At 35.0% G+C, this 26,320-nt stretch overlaps 1 protein-coding gene and 1 long non-coding RNA gene across 2 annotated transcripts in view; one reads left to right on the top strand and one right to left on the bottom strand.

Annotated features, from left to right (window-relative positions):
• FSTL5 (follistatin like 5) overlaps window positions 1-26,320 on the bottom strand; it is a 243,965-nt gene that overhangs the window by 34,971 nt on the left and 182,674 nt on the right. The window contains exons 8-10 of the mRNA XM_050974227.1: window positions 24,049-24,210; window positions 22,041-22,175; window positions 4,696-4,814 (exon numbers count right to left, since the gene is read on the bottom strand). Coding sequence (XP_050830184.1) covers window positions 4,696-4,814; window positions 22,041-22,175; window positions 24,049-24,210 — 416 coding nt within the window. The remainder of the gene's footprint in view (window positions 1-4,695; window positions 4,815-22,040; window positions 22,176-24,048; window positions 24,211-26,320) is intronic.
• Window positions 1-26,320, top strand: part of LOC127059594 (uncharacterized) — an 876,248-nt gene that overhangs the window by 10,622 nt on the left and 839,306 nt on the right. The gene's annotated exons all lie outside the window — the stretch shown is intronic.

Here is a 26,320-nt window from a genome sequence, read left to right on the forward strand (position 1 = left end):
AAGGGAGAAGTGAAAAATCTGATTTTTTAAGGAATGACAAGCGTGGGACAAATGGGATTTTCATTCTTAAAAGTAGCTAAATGATTTTCATTGTTGCATAAAGTCAACATATGCAAGTATGTCTCTAATATGATGTGCAATCATCATATCAGTGATCTATTGTCATTTGCCCTCTGGGTAATTGTCACTTCAAGTAGAAGGCTGTTTCACTGATCTTATTATTTTTTATATTTATTCTAAATATACCCTGTCTTATTTTCATGTTTTATCTAAACAGATAACTACAGCTAGATTGTTCTATACCATCCTCTTATTCCTCAGAGTGAGTACCTTCAAACAATGAATCCACAAATGTTTGTAACAAATCCACACAGAGACATTATTTTCATTTGTCTCTCAGGGACTCAAATTAATTTACATGAGTTGCTAGGGCTGAATTCTACAAGGACATATTCAATATCTTATTCAAAAATAACGCTGACTTCTGCTGAAGGAATCTGTGTTTCTCTCACATGGCAACATACAGATTAGTGTAAATGATTTCTCTGATTCCACTTCCCATTGTGGGATGTATAGCAGAATAGCAAAATACTCTAACTTAATCACTAAGAGCTAATTCCAGAGATGAGCTACTGCCTTATACATTTTCCTGAATTTGAGTCTAAAATACTCAGAAGTGTATTTTTTTTCGCTGTAAGATGCTGTACAAATATAGTCTTTTATATATATATATATATATATATACACACACAACCACACATATACATATCTACATATACAAGAGAGGTTCTAAAATATTTTTCAAGTTGTCATAAATTTCTTTAATCCAGTGCCAATTCTCACTTTGCCCGAAAAGACTGAAAACATAACATAAAAGCAAAAATCCTTTTTTCAATGTAATGGTGAAAATTATGCACCAGAATTCAGATATCCAAAACAGTGTTTTTTCCACAGTAAACTGGTTTATGTGGTTGCTTCTCTCTTCTTCTTCTAGTTATTCAAATCTACACTTACTTGAAGCTATTTCAACATAACTGAAATCTTGCTTTTGAAAATATAAAATTTATCTCATTAGACAGTTTGGACTTCTTTTACACTATAGGCAGTTATTCTGAAGCTCCATATTAATTTCCCCAGTGATTGGGTAATTGGTTAAAATTATTTCTCCTTAAAATGTAAGCATAAACCCACCATTTTCTTCTTCTAATTAAAATGTGAGCAATTTACTTTTTCCTAATTTATTCTCTCTGGAAAAAAAAAAAGTTAACATCTGATAAAACATTAATTTACCTCATTGTTGTATTCCTCCCAGACTTTTTAATCAAAAAGTGACTTGCTCTGTAACAAGTCAGCAGATGGAGGAAAATAAATCCTTAGAGAAATTTTTTTCAAGATAGTCTGGGGCAAGGAAATCTCAAGAGGAAACATGTACTTGCAGATTTATACGTGCAAATTCTGTGTTTATTAACTTACACTCACTGCAAGGGTCCTCAGTGCTTTGACAGGATGAGAGTCAAACCTTTAGGCAGTGCAATGAAATGTCCAGGTATGTTATGGCTGCCTGAGAGTAAGATGATACCAACAGGTTGCAACAGCACATGTTTGAATTCATTAATTTATGTATCACCTCTTCTACATTAAATCATTGTTTTCTTGACATTTTTTACTATAAATCAGACTGGATTTTTTTAAACTTTTTTTTTTTTTTTTTTTTTTTACAAACAAAGTCTAGAATTTAATACACTTTCTTCTGTGCTGTAAGAGTGTAAACCAAGGCAGTTTCTGTGGACTACAAAGCATGCTTCAATCTAATTTCTTGTGGAAATTTTGCTATGCCATGCAGTCACATTAATTATAATGAAATGAAGTATTTTGCTCTGACCTCCAGCATATATTCAAATGTGAGATGGCATATTTTACTGAAATTTGGCCATTATGTGCTACTTCTTGTAATAAACAGAAAATCAGCTTTACGTTGAAGCCAAAAGGATTTTTTCATTAGTCTCCAGAAGGCATCTGTTTCAATTGCTTTTTTCCCAGTCTCTGGAAATAATTATTCTAATTGGGATTCATTGTGAAAGGAAAATAAAAACACTTTTGCATAAGAATTAGAATTTAAGTCTTTGGATAATATTAATTTGCAGAGGATAAACAGAGGTTGAATGTTAGTGAGGAAAATGTCCCAAGCACTTCACAATGCTGAGGTGAAAGACTCTACTTGAACCATGGTTAAGAATCTATTTGACAGCAGGTTAAACAGCTGTCAAAGCTGGTCTAACTAAGCAACAACCTATATCAGAAAACAGAAATCAGTTTATTTCTGTCCCTATGCATCTAGAATTTTCACTATCAGACTAATAAATTTCTACTTGCACTTGACATTAAGGAGATTCAAGTAATTTAGGAGATTCTGGGAAGAAGAGGGAGGAGGTCTTTACTATTTCTCTGACCCATGACAATCCAGTAAAGCACTAAATCTTTTGCTTCACTTTAAACACAGTGAGTCTAATTGATTCCCATGCTAGATATACACCAAAGTGTTTTGCTGTATTGACACTCAGTTCCATAAGAGGTGATTAAATATTTAGATAAGGGTTCTCAAGTATATAGCAAGTGAGGAAATATATTTACCTTTAGCAAAAGTAGATATTTAGCATACCTAAATATGTACACATATAAGTACTGCAGTGCTGTTCACAATACAGTGCAATATTGTGTACAAACACCTGAGCTCATTCTTTTACAGAGGCTCAGTTCAGGTTTGTTGACAGACAAATAGGAAACCTGTGGAGGAACACTGGTGTGTCATGTGTAATATCCAGACATTTTCTGCTATCTAAACTGCACTGCTGAATTTAGAAATGTTCCTATGCTTCAGCAACTGCTTGGCAATAAATAACTCTCCTGTGGTTTTACTCATCACTTGAACAGCTAATTCAGAGAAGTGTAAAGAAATGAGAAATGGCAGAGGTTTAAGCAAGCACGTGTTTCCTTTATTATTAATATGTTAATAGTTAAGTCATGGAGATGCCCTCATAAGAAAGGCTGTGTAAAGCCTTTTACATCAACATATTCTTGGTACACTTCCCAACATCTCTGATTAGTAAAAGTATATGACAGAACCACACATAGTTACTAACCAGCAATTTATGACATGAGCTCTTACCACTAAGCAATCACATCCTGAACTTGATAAAAATCTGATTCTGGGAAAGAACTGGGTTGCTTTAATATTATTATTATTCACAGAAAACTGACTTTCCAAAGAGGTTTGAGGAACATATGATATTCTTCAAAGGAGAAGAATAATTTAAAAAAAAATCCTAAAAAAACCTTTAGAATTAAAGTTATCAAGTAGCCTACTTTCCTGGTCTTTTCTTTATTTTTCCTTTTTTTTCCTCCCCCAAGAGGATATACTTATTATGCTACTCCAGGATGGAAAGGTTCCAAAAGGAAACAAATTTTACCTATTCATCCTGATTATTGACACATTTCAATAAAAATACTCTTACAATCTAGGTTGCACTTTAGGTCAAAAAAAACTTTAACAGACTTCTTAAATAATCAGCTTTTAAATTAAACAGACATTAAAAAAAAAGCTTTTTTGGCTTATTTTTGATTGTGTCAACCTGATTTCACTTAAGCAGCTCAAATCAAGGTATGATTAGCTGTTCAAAGCATAATTATTCACACTAAAATAAATCTTGTTGCTTAGTAGAGCAGCCTTTGACATCAATAATGATAACAGAAGAGGCAAATTCCATTGAGACAGCTCTAGCTCTGCTGTCATTGTGGTATTAGAGAAAATAAACAACCCAAAGTGTACAGCTCAATGCTTAGTATATATTTCAAGGTCACTCATTCAAATCCAAATGAGAAAAAGTTACTATTTTTGAAAGCTGATATATCATATAGAGTAAGTCTTAATGTAGTGACTAGTACCAAGTGTTCCAGTGGGAGCATGCATCATGTCAGCTAGCAATTTGATTAGCAGGAAAGGAAAAACACCACAAGAATAAATGGAAGTGGAGAATACACTAGTGTTTTTATTCATCCTACTCAGGGAAACTATATCATAAATTCTAAGAATTTGGAAAAATCAGCTATAAATATGTTAACAGTAAAGTTATTGAAACTACTTATATGAATTTTAAGTTGGAACCAAAGCATCAATCATCTCTACTAACTTCAGTGGAAGCTGTGAGAGCATTTACCAGGACAGGGATTTGCCTCACAAGTTTAATACAGACAAACATCCAGTGGAAACAAAGAAACCATTAACACTTCTCTGCTCCTCCAAAGGTCCTATATTTAATACAGAGAGAACCAATCCCTGATTCATTAAGATGAACTTAAACTGGTGGGTTGGAGGTGGGAAAATGGTGGGGACTAAAAAAACCAACAACAAATCCAGAAATAGAGAGCTGTTAAAGAACTGGGTAAAGGAGAAAAATAGCCCAAGAAAGAAAAGGTTGGCAAAAGTATTCAGGGAATATTCATCAGAAAGGAAGGGCTGAAAGCTTGAATTTAATAGAGGACAATACAAGAAGATATGATATCACAATTATAAGCTATTTATTCATTCAGAAGACAGAATTTTTCAAGCAGAAACACTGAACTAGTAATCATAAATTCTTATGTAAAGAAAATTATAATTGAGAAAACACTACAAATAGATTTTTAAAGACAACTTGCCTGAAAACCGAGGAGTTTTTCACTAGGCTTAATATGCCTCTGAAATTCACATTCCACTGGTTGTATTACTTTGATGCCATCTTCATAAAAAACATAAAACATGTTCCCAATTCCCAGACCTTAGGGACAAAAACACATCGAAATATATGAAATTAAATAAGGACAAAAAAGAAAATTCTTGTCTTGAACTAAAAACCTAATCACAGTATGGTATGAGATCAGTTTGGTAATGTGTATAATGGTACTACAGCTAAACCTATGAGATCTTTTGTTGAAAACTGAAACAAAACTGTTACAGTATTTAGAATTTTACATAGTTTCTTTACATTGGCAAGACAGTGTGATACAGATCCAGAAATACACAGTTTAACAGGTGCAGCAATAAGTGATCTTGTGAAATCATCTACACTGAAATAAAATTAATATTTATTTTCTATGTATACTTTTTAAAATTATTTTTTCTTAAGGATGGAGGACTTAACTTCTGTATAACACTGAAAGAGAAGACCTGAGTCTTTTTTACTTGATATTTCCATCAGAAAAGGAAATATTCTCTATTTTATTTTATTAGAAAGATAGAGTTGGGCAGATATTGATTCCAATGTTGAAGGGCCATAGGTGTTTCCAGAACCATTCAATCCTACTTCCACAATGTTGCTGAAAGACATGATGCTGAGTTTTGAGCAGAAGGTGGGAACCAGATCTGTAGCATGAAGATCTCACAATATCTGTGATTATGGTCATGACCACAGAAAAGGACAGTCTCACTAGTTTTCTGTGTGCCAACTAAGACAACAGTTGTTGATTTGCTGTGTGGATGCTGCAATGGATGATCAGTTCATATTCACACAATTCTTTGAAGAAAATCACAGTACTCATAAAATCATAACTATAACCATTCTGACAACTAAACTGTTGGCTACAATGGTGAACATGTGCATCCATCCTGGGCACAGCACCTAAGCTTTTACTTCACATAACAATATTTGGTATAGGAACACAGGGGAGTCAAACCCATGAAAAAGAAATTTTAATCTGAAATTCTGCTTATTCTAAATTCTGAGGGAAAAACTAATGTTAATGGAGAGAGAAAAGGTCTTAATACAAAATAAAATAATGCAAAAATCAAGAGGGGATAGAGGGAATGAATGTTTGTGTATGTATGTACATATGCATTTATGTACACGTTTCCAATGCCCGTTAGGAACCACATAGCTAACACAGCTGTGGTATGTAGCAGGTTGTCAGGCTATGCCCAGAACAAACACAGTCCATTATCTTTGAGAAATCTTGTGGAACCATTTCCCATTTTGGGCCAAATTTTCCCAGAAAGAGAGGCAGTCTCCAAGCAGGGTTTTCCTCACTTTATATTGAATCTATCTATTAATAGGCTAGCAAAAATTGGGAGAGAAATTTGTCTATGCTGCATTAGGTGTAACATGGAAGCAGGCTTAGGTTTATGGAAAACTCCCCAGTCATGTCTATCCAGAGCACAGGGTGTACTCAGGGCAATATTCCCACTCTGGCCAGCGGGCACTTTTGTGCCTTGTATGCAGATAAACCACACTGCCTCTATGAGATTGCATGTTCAAGTCTCTCTTTAGAGAATGCCTGACATTGTATCATGCAAGAACAGCTGAAATTTGCTGATAAGCCTGACTGATGTTAGGCTGCTTGTTCCAGTGAACACAGTGTGGAGATCTATAGCTGAGCAACTGGCATATTGTGCCTTGGGGATGAATATGTGAGCATGGCTGGGCACAAAACAGGGTTTTCCCTTCTCCATCCTCTCATTGGGTGAAGTATATTATAGTTATTAGCAGGATAAGCAATACCAGAATGTGAGAAAGTAGCTCAGATGACAGCCCCAGGTGACCCAGACATTTGGTAATCAGGCTCCTAAAACCTCCACCTCAGGTGCCAGTACTCAAAAGTAATATTCCCAATGTACAGATATTATTTATGACTAATAAACAGCCCAAAGTTTTAAGGCTTTATTCTCAAAGTCTGGATAATAACAGTGCACCAAACTGTTCTACAAAAACAGTGAAGGATATACAGTTTGAAATATCCTTCCTTCCATTTCAATACCAAGTTAAGAAAGTCAGTTCATATAATAAACCTTTACCTCTGGATCCAATTAGTTAATTCCCCTCTCCAACTTATTATGGCCCAAAGCTCTTCATTTGAGTGAGTGGCTACAGATTCCTGTACAAATATCTAGTCTGCATAAATATCTAATCCCCTCAGCGAGATACTTTTTCAGAACTACAGGAGCTATTCCTTTGATGACTTAATTTTGCAACTGTCCTACCACTAAATACAATCCTGTACATTTTTAGTGCAGTGCCAGAAGCAACAGATAAATAGATTTGCTTTATTTAGACTAAACTGATAGTTAAAACTGGCTAACATCATTTTTTTTAAATTGGTGGTGGTTGCAATTCCTTTGCATATATGTGAAGATTATAATAGATTATTATAGATTTAAATTTATTTACATGTTACATTATTACTGTAATACACATGTACCTTCAAAATCCTTTCAGATTTTCTGATGCAAGTGGTTGTGATAAAGATTTTGGGAACTTGATACAGAAATATCTCTAGGCACTAAGGCCTGTGCACGGTTTCATGATCTTGATTGTCCTACTAATCACCCATCCCTCCCTTCCAATGGGTCAATACGTTCATAACAGGAAATGGCAGAGTATGGATGTCCCAGAGAAGTTGGTGGTGATGTTTATTGGCATCTTCAGGGTATTTCATAAAATATTTCCAATGTTGTAGTTAGTAACAGTATCTATTGGAAATACAACGATTGGCCTGCATTTCTCTGCAGAAAGATTGAGAATATCTGCTCTAGGAAACACAAGATCTGGTACTATAAATTTCTTTCTGATTAGTTTCAAATTAGTAGCAGAGAAATATGAATGTCTTTACAAGAACTCTGGTAAGCTATTATTTTTAACTGGTATTTTTTGTCACAGAAGTTAAATTTTCCTAGGTTTATTCTAATGACTGAAAGAAACAAATTTATTTGAAAAGACAATAAATTAAAAAATCAAGGGGATACTAATAATGTTTTCAGTTTTGAGATAAACTATACTTAATAATTTCCCAATAAGAGATGAGAACAACATACTTTTGAGAATTTGGTACGAACTTGTTGCATATCAGTTTAATCATTAACAGTGTAATTGTATGAAACTAAACACATCATTTGTACTCTGCAAGGCCAATAGAGCAGGAGGATCACAGCTGAGGTCCACTGCAATCACAGAAATTACTGCTTGTACCAGCTGAGCAACCGGTAAAACAGGAATAAAAAATAAAACTAGTTCATATTTATAAATACACTGGGAATGCCAAAGGCTACTACATTCAGGCAAATAAAATGTCAGATTTTTAAATATTAAGTTAATTAAACCAAATTTTTAAAAAGTATACAGAAATACCATTTGTAGCATGAATTCATAGCAAAACCTGATTCACTTGTTATCTTATATTATCAATCTTCCAATGGAAATAATTGAAAGAATTTCTTACTACTGAAATATTTTAATTCCTAAATTGCAACATTAGATGAAGAACAGGCTACTTAGAGCAACAGAATGGGAACAGAATGACAACTCTTAGATTATGGTATTTTTCTGGAATATGAGGAAAATTTTTGAATCATGTTATGTATATGGAAATAAATACCTATCTTTTGCTTTTAAAAAAATATTTTTGATTTTTATGTTAATAACACCCGATTGTGTCTTTATTTATGTTTGTCCTTCAGTTCATCACAAACATCCATTCCCTGCCCCAACATTTATTTTCAAACCTTTCCTGAGTAAAAGAATAAAATGCTTAGTTTAATTAAGCAACAAGAGGTGCATCAATTGTAAACAGTTTAAGATTACAATTTTGTCAAATAAGAGAGATTCACAAGAAAATCAATCTCAACAGCATATAGGCTGACTGGACAGAAGTTTTACCATGACACCAATCAAAAGTTAAAGGTCTTCATTTTAAATCTGAACTTCTTGTTGAGTATCTCTAAACAATTGTCTGAAAAATGTGAACAGCTTATTTCCTTCTCTCTCCCAAAAAGGAAAAGCAGTTAACAAAAGCATGAGCATTTATAGGATTCATTTCCACTTTAATTTTTTTAAGTCAAATTCCTCAGTGTTGCAAGAGGGTAGGTAATTATTGTAATTGTAGAGCACAAACAAGCATAGGCACACACACACACAAGAAACAAGAGATGAGAATTTCATCACACTACAGAAAATATGAACAAAAGTAATCTCCATTACTACCTTGCTCTCTCCATAATATGTTTGCAACTGCAGCATGTAAGAGAAAGAAAGAACAGAAAATGCAAATGAACAAGGGAAAAGAAGAAATGATACATCAATTCTGAAATAATTATAATGCTTTAGTCTCTGATTCGCTAAAACACTCCTACAGGTAAACCACTGGAATCAGTAAATTAACAGCAGTTCTCCATGTCATGTGACCAAACTTTGGTTAGCCACAGTAGTCCCTGGGGACAGGTAAACCCCATCACTCCCCCTACACCCCTCCAAGGTAACTCCATTAGCCATCATCAACAGCGTGGTTTATCATCCATTACAAAAAGCATGTGCACTTTCATGCACATAAATGATACATATTAATAACAGGTGATGCAATTTTCATGATTTCCTTTAAACCCTGGACTTCGAAGAGATTGATTTCAGAAGAAAATTATGAGAGAGATATACAAAATTAAAATATACACAAGATATTTTTCTGTATGGCTGTAGCTCGACCATGCTACCAAAATTATCATACTGTATAATGTTCACCATTCTCTTTGGAAGACCAAGAATGGAGTTATAAGATGGCATGTTAAGCACCTAAATTTTTATATTGATTTTTCCTCTGAAAACATAAATTTTATTTGGACATCTTGTTTACAATTGGATTTTAGACCTTTGAGACCAATGAAATTATATTATCCTAATATTGCTCTTTCTGTCTGGGAAGGAAAAAAAATAAAAAACAAATATAGTCTTGCAAATTTTTAGTATTTAGAACTCAGCATGCAACAGAGTCAAATTTTGAAAACACCATCACTGAAAAAGAGCACATAATGCAAAGTAATGAACTCAAGAAATTTTAAAAATCTTGAACAAAGGAAAGGAATACAACACATATGAAACACATATGTCACATATGCACATAATGAAATTGGAAGGTTCATTGAAACCCGGTGCTACAAAAGCTAAATACATTAGCACGCTTTAAAAAAAAAGATTGGAAAAAGCAATGAAAGACATATTATTAAAAATTATGTTGGCACACAGAAGTTCCTCATCTGCTGGCAGCTGAAGGTTGAGAATGAAAACAGGAACTGTCACTCTAGAAAAGGCCTGGACACTAAGATTTCCTACATAATTTGTACTTCAACAGACAGGAAAGCGAAAAAACAGCCCTGGGATATGATGCAGACCTTTGGGTCTGGTAGTGCAGCCAGTTTTAGATTCACCCTCTTGTCTGTGCATCTAGCCTGAACTTCATGGTTTTGTCTTTGAGAGTACCTGAAAGATTTCTAAGGACTTGCTAAACAACATCTCCTGCATCCAACCTGCCAGTCACCACCCGACAGAAGGCTGTCAGTTCTTTTTCCTCTGTAAATCCATGATGATTGCTGCTAAACACCTTTCAGTTCTGGGAATGGTTCCCAGGGTGAAATGCTCCATCCCTATTCCAGAAATCAACATGAGGCAGATGCACCTATCATGTCTTGGATTCTCCCTCTTGCCCTTGAAAAGCAGCGCTGGCTTTTTTACAGTCTGCAGGAACCTCCTTGGATCACCATCATCTTTCACAGATTGTCAAGAGTCACTTCACAATGCCATGGGCCAGTTTTTCCAGTTGGATTCATCCTATCCAGGCCCTTTCACCTGTGAAAGTTCACTTCATTTAAATGCTCTCAATCAGACCCTCTACACCACAGAAAAAGAAAGCTTCCTTGCCAGAGGATGACTCCTTCCCAAACCTTCCGGCTGGTGTCACGTTCCTAGGAACAGTTTTGCCAGGAAAGATGGATGTGAAGAAACCTTCAGTACAACTTGTCCCCTTCCAGATCCTTTGCCACCAGGTCCCCATCCCTCTCAGCAGGTCCACATTCATGCTTAACCTTCTTTTTCATGCTGATGTCTCAGTAGAAACTCATCTTTTGTCATTCACCAGACTCAGCTGCTAATGGGTTCTGAACTTTAAAATTTATCCCTACATGCCTACACAGTGTCTCCAGATGCAGATTACAATTCTGTGTTTGCCTATGTTATCTTACACAGTCTTTCTTATGAAATAGAGCAAATTCATTTCCCCAGGGCAATCTGGAGGATTTCCTTTAAAATTACTTTTCTCCTCACATTGTGAGGAAATAACCATGTAATACATGACACTAAGGTCCCATAAATTCAACCATAATTTTCTACAGTTTATCAGTATTTTTCTAGGGGTGACATAGGAGAGAAAATAAAAAAGTAATTACAATTACACAAATGTGGGGAACTGTACAGGATCAAACAAAATGATTTAAGATGCTAAGTACAGAGCACACTAATTTGTGTTAATGCAAAATGATATGTATGATTCTGGGCTTTGCTCAAGAAAAAGGGCAGGATAATAAAAGTTCTTTAAAAGCCTCACATATTAATTTTAAAATTAGCAAATCAGCTAGAAGAAAATTGAGATTTAATTTAAGAATGTAATATAATGTTATAAAAAACAGCCACAATCTCACCTAACAGATCAAGAAACCTCACCTTATTTTTTTAATCAGACCTATAACTTCTTTTCAGGAAAGATGTCAAGTGTCAAGATAATGAGGTCAATGCTGGAACAAGTACAGCATGTATAGATATAAAGTATGCTAAGGAACATATTGTTTGCCCCCCTTTTTGGTTAAGCAAAAATTAACATTTTTCAGCCACACTTTATACTAAATTCTCAAACATTTGTAAACTTGACTATGAAAGCATACAGAATTATTGATAGATCTCAGCAACATGTTCTGGTTTCAAGACAGAGTACCATCTTCTCTTGCCATGATTCAACAGAGTTATTAAATAGTATTAGGAGATGTACTGGGAGCCTTGCAGAAGACATTGTATTCCAAAATTTTGTGACTTGAGCAGGCTATGTCTTCCCTACCTTGTGACAGGGAAGCCTGCATGTCACATGGGTACCTGCTGCAAGGGTAGGTGCTGGAATGCCCATAAAACCCTGGGCTGCACACTCATGGGCCTTATGACAAATTGCAACCTGACAGAAGATATATGGCTTTCTTTTTTTTACACCAGATAAAAACACCACAGCATGGGAGGGAGCAGGAACCTCTCCAAGGACAGAATCTGTGCAGCTTGCTGTGGGAAAATCCACCCAAAATTAATCCCATGCTGCACAAATAAATCCATGATGCCCAGCATGTAAAGGGTTGCAAGTTTTAGTCACTACCTATATTCCTCTTTTTATTATATCTTATTAAAGCAGCTATTTTATTACATCATTTGTGGTTGGGCCTTTTATATTGTCATCAAAAAGAAGTCTGCATTATTCCTCCTTCTCCCTTGTCCCCCAGCAATGCAAGACACAGGAGAATCCAAGTTTTCCTGAAAGAGGTTTTCTTTCTTTTCCCTTTTAAGCACATTTACAGCTCCATAAAAATGACTCTTCATTGTCCTTCCACAGCTATTCTATGGTTTTCTGTACAGCCCCAGCCTTTGATTAGGAGCAGCTAATATAACATCTGAATGCCTGTTCTTCATCTTTGTTATACATTGTGCTGGTTGAATGGTAATAGGTTGCACATATTTCACTAAACTTTCCTCAGTAATTCATGAAATTCTGCAGCAGACTAATAGCAGTGTAAATTCTTATCCACTTTGGATGAAATAACAACTGCAAAAATCCATGGTATTTCTAGTACCAAATGAATGAGGGTACTGCAATATCACTTTGCAAATAAATTCTGTGTCCTTCTCTTTCCTATTGCATTGTTAATAAATTTCATTGCATTTACTTTTCTGTCTCAATAGACAATTTCAAAGATTTCAACTGTCAACTAGTGTTATTCCTCCCTTTTCTTTTCTTGAAACATTCAATGCATTTTGGAAATAAAGCGTGCGTGTGTAGACAAAACTTACATTGAGTGAGTTTGAACACTAAATGTAACTATTCTACTTCCTTTTGGCATTATTAGATGCTCAAATTTTCAGTAATCAGCATGCAATACTATATATCTAGTCATAAAAAAAATGGATATCAAAAAAAAAAAGCCACTGGCCCTTTTCAATGCCTTCAATTCCATGATGGCAAGAGCTCACAAATAGATGTAATAGAAAATAGGACAATGAGGAAAATGCAATAAAGTCATATGAAAAAAATGGGTAGTTCAACATAATTTTTCAGAATTGTGCTATCATAATCTGCTGTACTTTCAATTTCAGTAAAAGAGTAATTTCAAAATGTTTAAAGGGATGTTGTCTCCTTACTTCACTCATAGCCACCACCATTGTCAACTGTTTTGATTAATCCTAAACACAGTATAAAGACAGTGTATCTGTTACTTACTCTTTTTTTCTCACATCTGTAATGTAAAAAAAACTTGCCCTTATGTTACAGGGTAAATCTATAGCATAATTACTACATTTTTACTGAATGACATAAATTTTTTATTTATTATTTTATATTAGAAATAATCACATTAAAAATGAAGATGAGGTTGACATGAATTACATTTTTGCTGCGATTCCACAATCACATATCTACTTTTAATTTCATTATTTTTCTATAAGAAATTCAGATTGGTTTTGTTTATATACAAACGCAAATATATAAAACCTAATTTATTTGTGAAGCCAACACTTTTTTAAAGTTATTTATTGCTTGCTTCAAGTATCTTAAAAAGAATTGTCATTAGAAATTCTATCTGAATTCCAGTCTGTTCTTATGTAATATGCACTTCAATTTCATTTTAGATTAATACAATAACAAAGATCTGGTTTATATATATTAGACTATTATTTATCAGTTAAAAGTCAACAGTTGACACTTTAATTTTGTTCAAATATGAACATGTTACCTTATTTTTCTACGTTTTGTATAACTCCTTATAATGAATCATGCATAACTCCTTTCCCATAGCACATTAACTCAATCCAGTGTACACTAGCAGGAAGAAAAAATGCTTCATGAGCTGAATTACTTGGAAGTTTGAAATAAAGTCTTTGCCCACAATGCTGTCAACAAGTATAAACTTGCTTAGCTCTGCCATAAAATAAAATGCCAGCATAAATTATCTCTGAGAAAATTAGGTAAATAGGTACCATTCAGTATCAGATATGACAGAAAGATTCTATTAAAATTGCATAAAGCCTTTCAGAGAGAATTTAGGCCATAAATCACAGTCAAAAGGCTTTTAGTCTTACTCCCAGTTCTAGGCAGTGGAGATGTCTTGTTGCTTATGATGGCCATAAACCTGTCAAGTCAGTACCATTCAGATCACATAATCTTTTCAAGTGATAAGACTGTGGCATTACCTAAAAAAGGCACAGTTAGAAATAGAGCTACTCAATAGCATGGAACAGTTATATTTTCTTTTTAATTTAGTCCTAAGATACAGTGCACAAGAGATACAAAAAGAGATCTTTTGTTCTGCTTTTTGTGACTAAGTAAAAGAAACAATAGGATAAATTACTTTGACATATATGATATGTCATAGTGGGTGAATTCAGTAACACAAGGGCCAGTGGTTGACAACTAAAATAAAAAAATAAAAGCTACCAAATATTAAAACTTCATCAAGAACTTCCAAATTGGTCTTGGAAATGTCCTAATAGTTTTACTTGATAACTCTTTATCATGACAGCTGTCTCCCCAAGGTACGTACACATGTCACAAAAGAAATTTAGAGAAAAACCTAAGAAGTCATATTAATCAATCACAAACTGAACTGCATTTTGTAACACAATTTTTTAGACATACTTAGGAAAAGTTAAAATACTAAAAAAAAACCAAAACCACAAATCCACAGAACTATTTCACTTCAAAGGGAACAGCACAAGTTTCTATAATGTATGGCTCTAGTATAGTAGATTTAATCGAAATTGGAACAGAAAAGAAACTAAAGCACATACAAAGTACCTGTCAAAGTTATCCAGAAACAACCAAAAAACCCTGGATTTTTAAAGTTACTTTACTTCAAAATATTTTACTAGTAGCTAAGACAAAAAACAAAAGTACTTGAAAATTACCCTTGAAAATATTCACTTGTCTTTGGTGATGACTATTTTTTATTTTCCTGTTTTCTACACTACCAGATTTTCTTCTTTAGTGAAAAACAACCTATATTCAGTGAAATCTGATATTCCATGCGTGTATCAAATTACAGTGATATATTCTACTCTCCTATTTATATTAAATATTCCATTATTATCTTAGGTCTTCCTAGCTATTTTTTTCCTAAGTCAATAAAATAGTTTTTTTGGTATATTTAGCTACGTATTATATTCCATGGTCTAGTAATGTTACTTTCATTAAAAATTAAAATTTGGACCAATTTCATTGGTCCTACTACTGTTTCAATGGAATCTCACAAAATAAATAAACTCCTCAAATGGAAGTTGTAATTTCTTCATCCTCTCTTTAAAATCATTAGTCTACCATGTATCAACAAAAAAATGTAGTAACATGTTTCCCACTCCACCTTTCTCATAAATATATTGTCAAGACACACTGCCAAAATATCTTTGTCCTATACTTAAATTTTTCAGCTTCCAAACAGTTTTTCAACAACAGTGAGGTGATGACTTTGGTTTGATGCCTTCTAGGAGTTGGACTGATCCAATCTGTGTTTCTGGATATCATATGTTGTCATCAACAGAGATCTACAGTCCATTTGTGTGCTCATGCTTTAAATGATGCTAAATCCAGCAGTATGGAGAAGAAAATTATCTATTAATAAAAGATTTGTGAGTCTCTTAAAATGCACCTGCACATACTGCAAGCTGGAAAATGAAAAGCCATCTTTTATCAGTTGCTGCACAGATGCTGGGCACTAGAATATAGACCCTGTTTATAAAAAGAGAGAAATTGGAGTCCTAAAGAAAATAAGGAGTCTTAGTTATGATGAAATCCTATTTTTCTGCTAGCAGAAGAGGTTCCAGCTGCCTGACATTCCTTTATACCTTTGCAGCAGCAAAAACCCTGGAAAACATCACAGATTGCTGCTAAAGGCGGAAGAAAAGCATTGTCACATCAGAGCTATTCAGGGTTTAAATTGTACTGCTGCTGCTTTTTTTTAAAAAACAGCAGCAGAAATGAACTAGTTTGGGTTTTTTAATGTTCTGTTGACAATATTCTTCTGTAAATATTTTTGTCCTGCATTTGTACAGGAGCAGGATAATAACTGAAACCAGAGCCTGATTGAATACCTTCTACTGTACAAAGGACTAAAAAGGAGGGTAAATGATGTGTAGTCAAGACAAATATTTAAAAAAAAACAGGTCCAAATGCAGTGCATAGAATACTTGCTAAAAGTTTCAGCTGGTCTGGTGCTATTAGTTTTGAATACATTTCAGAATACATCATAAATTTTAAGAGTGCCATAAAGTAGAACTATATCTGCTCCTAGTAGTTGCCCCTTTTCCTGAAACTTAATAACTCAAGTAGCTGTAGGCTAGTTAGACTGGGTTATATGACCCAGACAAAAGAACAGACAACACTTGCATATAATTAAATTCAGTAAGAAGTCAAAAAACAATAAAATTAGAAGTCAGCTAATATGTTCTAACAGAGACCAGGTCTTCACAGACATACCTGATAATTTTTTAAATGGAAATGGGAGTTTGTTAATGTAAAAATTCATATAGTTGTAACCCATAATTTTGCTAAACAACTGATTTGTCAAGACAGAATACTCTGATTAAATGAGTTATTTAATAATGGTAAAATATATGTTAATAGAATTAAAAACTGCCAAAATATTTAATCTGAAAATGTAGTTAAATCCTTAGTAAAAGGTGAAGGAGAAAGTTCTGGAGCATGACCAGAGCATCAGGTAGTGAATCGTGTCTTATCCACTTTCATCAGTGATCTGTAAACAAATACAAAATCATTTCCTAACAAGTCTGTGAATTACCTGAAAGGATAAACAACAGCTTTAACAAACTGTTTGAATGACTGTGCCTAGTTCATCTGTAAAATAAATTAAATTTTGTTTTATCCAAATTGAAATGTAGATGTCTTGGAAAATAAAGAACAGACTACGCCTAACTGAGACAGGTGAGAAGGAATAGGATTTGGAAAGTGAGGTCGGATACCATATAAGAGATAAACATATAAACAAATTTCCACTGCTGGTATTAGTGGAAAATAGTGACAAATGATTGATGGGTGTGGAAGAAAAAAATACTAAATATATATATTTATATCTTTCCAGAACATAAAAAAAAAAAAAAATACATTTTCTTGTGCAAAGAGCAGTACTCATTTAAAAAAAAAAACAAACTGTACTAAAACAATTAGAATTCTCAAGACAAAAAGACTGAGTACTATGGTAACTGTCTTATTATGAGAAACATATATTTTGTGTGTGAGAATTTGCAATAAATATTCATATATTCATAGGACAAGAATTCTTAAGAGGTCAATTTATTAGAGGGGAAAAAAAAAGACAGAGACTCAAAGGAGGCATCTAAAGGAAAAACTGACTTCAAAATGGAAACTAAGCATTAGTCTATATTAGTGAAATTGGTTATTAAATAAAGCAAAATACCAAGAGAAATGAGGGGTTTTTTGACTCTCTGCATGTCTGACTCAGGTATATGCATTTCTGTAAGGACACACTTCAGGCAAACAAAGCATTAGCTCTGTATTCAGGCAGAACAGAATGCAATTTAATGTCTTGTGCAATGTAGAAGAATAGAGTTAGATAAAATGGTTCCATCATGCTTAAATCTATGAATCCATGCAATACCAGTTCTGAAAAATAAAAATACGCTGGAATGAAAATAAAACCAGATTTTGAACTGCTATTTGTATTTACAAATGTGATTACACCAAAGAGTCCTTCCAACACAGCTGAGCTGTCTCAGGTATTATTAGAGGATCATGACAGTAGGGGAGACTCTTGTGTCTTCAATGAGATTTAGACCAGGTCATTAATCCCCAGAATGTTTTTACCAGTCACCACAGGGGTTATTCAGCTATCAACCAGACCAGCTATCTCATTCTCAATGGCTGTAACTGCAGGCTTGAGGGAAAATGGAATTCACAGCAAAGAGAGAATTTGCAGTCTCTAGAGAATCGAAACAGCACAGTTCTCACATTCAGAAGTATTTCAGATGCTACTGCTGTTATCAACATCAGAGGAATTAAACAGGATCTGATAATAGAGAGCAGTAGAAATCTATCACCAGTACTTGTGAGAGACATTTATATAGGTAATATAAACTAAAACTTTCCATTATGGCTTCACAAATCTAGAAAAAAAGGATCCCTGTACTGGGACATAGTTAAATAAATAAATAAATAAATAAATAAATACAATTTCAGCTACAGAATGAGTTAATTGGTAAAAGGCATGGTTAAAGTATTTAAAAATAATTTCACATCTCTCACCTAAGACAATGTTAAAATGCAAGCATGTTTTCAGAAGTCTTATTTTTAGTGCACATTGAAAAAGGCTGATGTGCTAAGAGGAGGTCAAACTATCCTGGAGACTATCATCCACTATTCAAAATTTTATCTAGGTGAGACAGAGCAATGCTTCCCTGTACAGTGCTGGCATTTACTGAACAGATCTGGAAGACAAAGCATTTTCAGATTATTTTCCATTAACCTCCATCTAGATTACCATCCTGATGATGAACCATTATCATCAAAGTATATTGACTTTTCTTGGTAAGTGGACTTCAAATTTCTGAAAGTGGAAACTTCAAAATAAACAAGTTCCTAGAACCCTTAATTCATACTTCACATTGTGTAAATTTATTTTTTCTACTAGAATCACATTTTCCACAGTTCAGTATAGCTTTGCCTTCATTTCTTTTCTCTTTATAATACAGACATATGCATTACATGCATCTCTAATAATCCTATGAATGATGAAAACCTAGCAATCTGATAGCACTTTTAGACAGGCAAGTGAGTATTATTTAGCAATCTACTTTTCCATGATGACACAGATTTTTATTTAGTCCAAGGTTGCAGAAAATATAGTATTACCTCTTAGGAGCTGAATAAATTACCAATTTACAGAGAAATCAATTAGCCATGTCCTTTCTGTCACAGATACAATTTTTTTCTCAAAGAACTGAACAGAGTTTTTAATAAATTTGGGAAGCATTGAAAGCAAGATTCCACACAAAAATAATAAAAATTCATGGTTTTTTGTGTGAATTTACATTAAACCCCAAAGCTTTCTAATGCACACAAACAATGGGTCAGATAAGTTCACAAGTGAACATTTACTTTGACTATTACACTTTCTAGAAAATAAAATATATGCACTGGTAATGGAATAATGTTCTGCATTTCTTATGAGGCTTCTGAAATTACTGTCATGCTCAAGGCAGTGCAATTGTACTTTATATTTTAGAACTCAACTGCAAAGTTTTCACTAAACTCTCAATAGAAAATCAATTCAATGTTCAGAAATGCTTTTATTTTGCTTTGATTTTTATCTTATATGACATTACAAAGGAGAAAATCCCAGACTAACTGACAAGCTAGTGAGAATCTGATCTTATTTTATTCAAAACAGCATCCTAAGATTTCCAAAAGGGAGCCCTCTAATAAGGAACCCAAAAAAATACATTAAAAAGTGTGTCGGCTTTATTCTCTTAAAGGAGGATAAAAGCAAAATAATTTATAAAAATGTCATAAATGATAGAAATAGTTTATATCAGATCATACAGAATCACATTTACATTCACCAGACACTGTCTTTAGAATGTAACTTGTGACCTAATCAATAGGCTTGAAATAGAAGTAGTTGTATCATTGTGCCTAATATGTGTGGGTGGGGTAAAAAAAGCCCACAATCCTATCCAAGTGGTTTTAGTGTGTGATTTTATTCCTTAATAATTTAATGTATGAAGAAGAGTTTTGGAGGAAATATAAAAACAAGCAGAAAAGAGTTAATAAGGAGGCCCTTCCACTTCTAATAGCAGCTCTCCAATGCTAGCAACTCCTCCCTGAAAAGAAATTTTTTAAAATTAGGAGCAGCAGCTTTTTAAACTCCTATATCTATAAAAATATGTACCTACTGTAATTTGTTCATGCAGTTGTGACAATGATTTTGAGAGTGAGTGTTTATTTTACTAGTACATACCTTATTCTTCTTGCATGTACCAAAATGGGATTCTAAACAAATTGGAGTTTGACATGTAAATATCTTCTCCACCTAAATTTGAATGTTGTATAATTTTACATCTTTGGGGTTTATGAGTATTTACACATGGATCAATTATTGGGAAACCATTTTCAAATGCCAAGGAACATAATGGTAAAAGTCTTCCCTCCAACATACAATATAGAACTTGCAGAGTAAATTATTTTTATAGGAAGGAAAAGGACTATATCTTTTGGATGAATTGTCTTAGAAATGACTTGCTTTATATTCTGTCTTCCTTCATTTACATCTTTCATGGCACCAATGGTCATTCTAACTCACTGCCAGTAGATATTAAAGCATTTGTTACAAGCTGTGCTCGCTGTATGGCATGTGATTTTACAAATCCTGCTAAGGTAGCAGATCTAAAATGATTAGATCATATTACAAGTCCTGAAAAAAGTGTTCTGCATTGTTGTGGATATCCATACATATTCACAGCAGATCAGGTGTTCAGAACTGAACTGAGTTAACTAAACTTAAACTGACTAACTTAACTAAAACACTTGCAAACTGTCTAGTTGGCTACAAATAATTTGTTGTTAAGGCCAAACAAGTTTTAACCAAACAAATACCAACTAGAGTTTGTCAGGGTCTTGAAATTTGGCAACATCACAATATTTTTCACACAATGCAAGAGGCAAATGGAAGTGGCCAAGCTACTTCACATTACCAGATTACCAAAATCTCTGCATGATCAAACAACCTATTTACACTCGGGTGTCTTCCCAAAAATGTCTGAGCAGTAATTTTCATGACACTTAAAAAAAAATCTGTGCTAAGGCTTTTGAAAAACTACAGTAATAATTAGTCTTACTTAAAGCAGCTAAGTAAAGATATCAACACTTAGATTATAAAATTTTTCTGCATGGAAGACTTCCTCTGAAATATTTAAAGCATAGTAAACCTATATGTAGCTGAACTCAATGTCCTGTGGTTTGTAAGTGTCAGGCAGACTTGCAGTACTACTAATTCTGCCACTGGTATCCTGCTGAGTACTTGACACTGTTGAATATGCTTTTAAATAAACAGGAATGTAAAATTAATGCCATCACACTCACTAGTAAGATAACTATCATTTTACTAAATGTATTTCTAATACATCCATCTAATGCATTCTAATAATTTTAATCTCATTAAAATAAGAGATTCGAAAGAAAAATAACAAACAGACAAAACTAACCAATCAAACCAAACAAAAAATGGGTAAAATATAAACTCAGCAATGGATTTTTCGAAGCAAAGTGAGGTAAGAGGAAAAAAATATTGTTAGACAAATAATAGGAAAACAGAGTTTATAAATCCCACTACCAGTTAACAGAGGATGAAGAATACAGCTTGTTAGTAGTGATATTGATTCCTTTGGCACATTCACCTCCCAAAATAGAAGCTAATGTGTTCATTGTTCCTCCTCACTCCAGGCACAAGGCAGCACGGGCAGGCTGGAACTGCTCTGGACCTACCAGGCACTTCAGCAGGTGAAATCAAGCCATATGATTACTGTCACTCCATGAGGCTGGTTTTGACTCTTGTTATATGTCAAGAACAGACAGGAAGGAAAGGTCTTCCTCCCACACCTCATCAACCACTGAAAAACACTCTAATAGTTGCCATATCCAGACATCCTTTCCTTTTTTCCCTTCACATTCCCTTTGTATGCACCACATCTCTCACGAGGAAACTATCAAAAACTTACCAGCGATGTAAAAAATATGTTGGTTCACACAATGAATCAGAGATTTCCTTTTACTTCTAAATGTACTGCAGATTGTGCACTCTGCCTTCAGTGACTCCTGGATACCGTTAATTGAACTTTATTTTTTTAAATCAGCTATCTGCACAAACTCAATTTATTTAACATTTCATAGTTTTAATGTATTTTCATACTTCTCACAATACTTACGAGTCTTTCGAGCAGAATCTTCCACAAAGAGAGAAGAAATATCCTCATCCACCCCTGCTTCATTCTTTGCAATGCAAGTGTATGCCCCAGTATCTTCATAGCGCACATTGCTGATGTGAACCTCGCTGCCATTTGCTGAAAGGGGAGGAAAAAAATCAACATGCAGACATGCTAGTGCTTTCAGATTATAAATTCAGAAGGGTTTCTCTGCTTACACTAATTAAACCATTTTCATTCCTGAGTTCATAACTTGGAGGCATGCCAAATTAGTCCGGAGGTATTCAACTGGCTAGTGAATTACATGCACTGTTTCATCTCACAGTTATTCACAGTGCCTCAGTTGATTTTGTACTTCAGAGACAAATATCAATCTGAGGTTTTATATATATTTAAATTACTATGTTTTTTTTTAAAGTCAGGTAAATATTAGGTTTTTATTATGTTGCATTTGGTTACTAGACACCATCATTTCCTTTACACAAAATAACCCAAGCAATATAACAGGCCAAAGATCCAATGTATAAATAAAAATTCGAATTTGTTGTTCCTAACCAGAGGCACTTACTTAGTTTTGGTTTTGTGTGACTGCAGTGTAACAACAGAAAAACAGGTGCATCGAAATTTTTCACCTGCATCAATGTAGAAGCTTATGGAAACCTCAGGAATTTTATGTCAAGATTGCGTAGGAATGTCAATAAATGATCCAGGTTTCACAGGCAAAGGTCTTTAAAATAATGTGATGTGAATAATTGTGTGAACAATGACTCATTGAATTTTAAGTATAGTATACTTGTTCAGCTGTAGGAACTATACAAAAACCAAGCTATGTAGGTATTCTAAAGTATGGACTAAAAGGAGCATGGTGTAGCATCCTTCTAGCTTGAAGCAAGTGCACAGACAGGGAAAATGTAATGAGATTTTCAAAATTTTATTTCAAATAATTCCTTGCTAGAAAATTGAATTAAATGTATTTTTCTTTCAGAAGGATACCTTTAATTTATTTATCATAAATGTATGGAACAGACAGAAAGCTGAAAAAAAATTTCTCAAATCCCTACAGGAGAAATTAAGACAATGTTGCAATGTAAGAGAAGTTCATCACTTTCTACTCATAGTGGAAAGTGTTTCTGCAAGGCAATTGTTAACAAATATCCAGGAGAGTTGTACCTGAAAGAACAGGGGACTATGACACCTGCAGGGGAAGTAACACTTCAGAGAAGCATTGCCATATCTGTCCCACTGCTTCTTAGAGTGCAGGCTCTGTGCTGTCCTTTCTTAACTACACATTCTGTTTTTGTTGATGAGTGAGAGAAAGTTTTGAAGGGAACAAAAGCAGCAGGAGGTTTTTTTCTCCCACAGCTATCAAAAATTACCAGAAAGATTGAAGCACCGAGATTTTATGCTGAACATGTCCACTGATTTTGCTGAGCCCTGAAGATGAATAGAAATGAACTGGTGCTAAAGGTAAGACTTTTCTTTAGTTCCCACTGGGGGTTTTTTGGTTTGGGTTTGGTTTTTTTTTTTGCAGGTTTTTGGGGTTTGAAAGGTTTAGGTATTTTGAGAGGAGAGGTAGGCCTTGTGTGTGTGTATGCAATGTCTTTGCACTCCCACAGAGGTCTGCTGATACTCTTGAGAAAACAGCACATCCGTTTCAGGTATTTCTCCTCCAGCCTTTTCTACTATCAGGTCCCTAAATCTCACAAGATTCTTATCAGTTCTGAGTGGGTCTTGCACTGCCTGCTTCACTGAGAAACTGCACATTTTCAAACAGAGAAGAGCATATTGGAATTTACTGGTAATCCTGCCAGTAAGTAAAGTCATTATTCTAACAAAGAGAAAGCAGAAAGACGTGTCTTGGGGAGTAACTGGAAGAAATCACATCTTTTGAAATGTTTTAGCTTAGACTTCAAGCCTTTGTTAAAACTATGGAAGAAGGACAGTTAGTATGGAAATGATGCATGGATAAAACATTAGCAAGATGTAGAAAACAATAAATACACCTCTTTACCTTGAAGAGTGAGCTGTTTGGACAACTTTGGAGTGATATCAATTCCATTTTTCAGCCAACCAAGTTGTGGGTCGGGAATACCTTCAGCGTGGCACCGAAGGCTAGCTGTCACACCTGGCTCCCTTGCCTGGCTCTCTGGATACACTCGGATAACTGGTGGAACTGAATACAGAAAACAATTATAATTTAGTGGAGAACATTATTTTCATTTTAAGAAAAATAACTATAAGCAATTCAGAAGACCCCTGCAGCTACATATAACTACATACAGACGCGGTATTCATCAGACATTCAGTGATTTTCAATGCGGAATTCTGTCTCAGAAAATTTATGAAGCAGAAAAAATATTCTGTGAGAAAAAACTCTTTTCACTGTGGTATCAAAGAAAAAAGCCTCACTTCTTCAATAGTTTGTGGTTGAGTAATAGGATTTTTTTTCCTTAGATTTCTTTTTAAAATATGACTAACGTACAATTAGCGAGTCATGATATGTTGTAAAGAGATTTTAATTGACCTGTTTCACAAATCTTAACATTTCATCTCCACCTTTCCCCTCTTTCCAAAACACCTAGTAACAATCACTCCTACATATATAAAACCTGTTCAGGTTTATAATTCTTTATACCTTTTCAGACAGGACCTTCTGTACCCATGATACCACTTTCCTTCTTTACCATGTGGACACATCTCTAGCTTATGCTCAACCTGATTTCCCTCTGAAGTCCTTTCCTGCCAGGATGCTTTCCACTAAGTGGCCTTCAGGATATACTGGTGCACCAGGGTTGTTCCTCCCCGGGTGCAGGACTCTAGCACTTCTTGTTGAACTTCCTAAATTCCTGCTGGTTCATTTCTCCATCCTGTCAAACAAATAGCAGCAAGACCCTGTAGTCTATCAGCCACTCCTCCAAGTTTGGTGCCATCTACAGAACTGTTGAAAGTAGAACTCTGCCCCATTATTCAGCTCATTAATTAAGATGCTAAACAAGACATGCATCCTCCTGGACAAAATGTCCACACAGCTGGATAACTGTGTTACGGGTCAGGGACAGAGTTACAGTGAATGGGGTAACATCTGGCTGGGATCCAGTCATTAACGGGGCTCCACAGGGTTCAATCCTCAGTCCAATTCTCTTCAACACCTTCATTAAAGACTTGGACGCAGCACAGGACTTGAAGGAATACTAAGTAACTTTGCTGACAACACCAAATTGGGAGAAGCTGTTTGGTCCCTCAAGGACAAAGAGGTCCTGCAGAGAGACCTCAACTAATTAGAGAGATGGTAAATCACCAACTGTATGAAGTTTCACAAAGGAAAACGCCAGACTCTGCACCTGGGACGGGACAACCCTGGTTGGTTGCACAAACTGGGGGATGAGAGGCTGGAGAGAAGTGCTGCAGAAAGGGACCTGGGGGTCCTGGTTGATGGCAAGTTGAGCATGAGTCAGCAGTGCCCTGGAGGGCAAACCTGGGGTGTCCTGGGGGGCATCAGGTAAAGCATGGCCAGCTGGGCAAGGGATAGGATTGTCCTGCTCCACTCTGCACTGGGGCAGCCTCACCTCAAGTGCTGGGGGCAATTTTGGGCATCATAACATACAAATGACATTGAGCTGTTAGAGAATGCCCAAAGCAGGGCCACAAGGATGGTGCAAGGTTTTGAGGTGAAGCCATATGAGGAGTGGCTGAGGACACTTGGTCTGTTCAGCCTGGAGGAGACTGAGGGGACCCCTCACTGCAGTAACAGCGTCCTCATGAAGGGAAGAGGAGGAGACACCGATCTCTTTGTGGGAACCAGCGACAGAACCTGAGCGAGTGGCATGAAACTGTGTCAGGGAAGCTTTCAGCTGGATTTCAGGAAAAAGTTCTTCACCCAGAGGGTGGCTGGGCATTGGAAAAGGCTCCCAGGGAAGCGGCCCCAGCACCAGCCTGACAGAGTTCATTAAGTGTTTGGACCATGCTCTCAGGCTCATGGTGTGACTCTTGGGCTGTCCTGTGTAGGGTCAGGAGTTGGACTCAAATGATTCTGATGGGTCCCTTCCAACTCAGCATATTCTGTGATCCTATGTATAAGACCAGTCTTATGAGTTTCTTTATTAACAAAATATAAGAATTGTTAACATCACTTTTCCAAGGTTTGAAAACTTGCTGCAGTAAATGGTTACCAATTAAAAATCTTCTACATACACCAGTAGTGTCAGAGAGAAGACGTATGACATCACAGTGGACATATTCCTATTTGTAATCAATGGTAAAGCAAGATTTAAAAATCCTGCTAT

The sequence above is a fragment of the Serinus canaria genome, chromosome 4 (genome assembly GCF_022539315.1).
Source record: "Serinus canaria isolate serCan28SL12 chromosome 4, serCan2020, whole genome shotgun sequence".
In the NCBI taxonomy this organism is placed as follows: Eukaryota; Metazoa; Chordata; class Aves; order Passeriformes; family Fringillidae; genus Serinus; species Serinus canaria.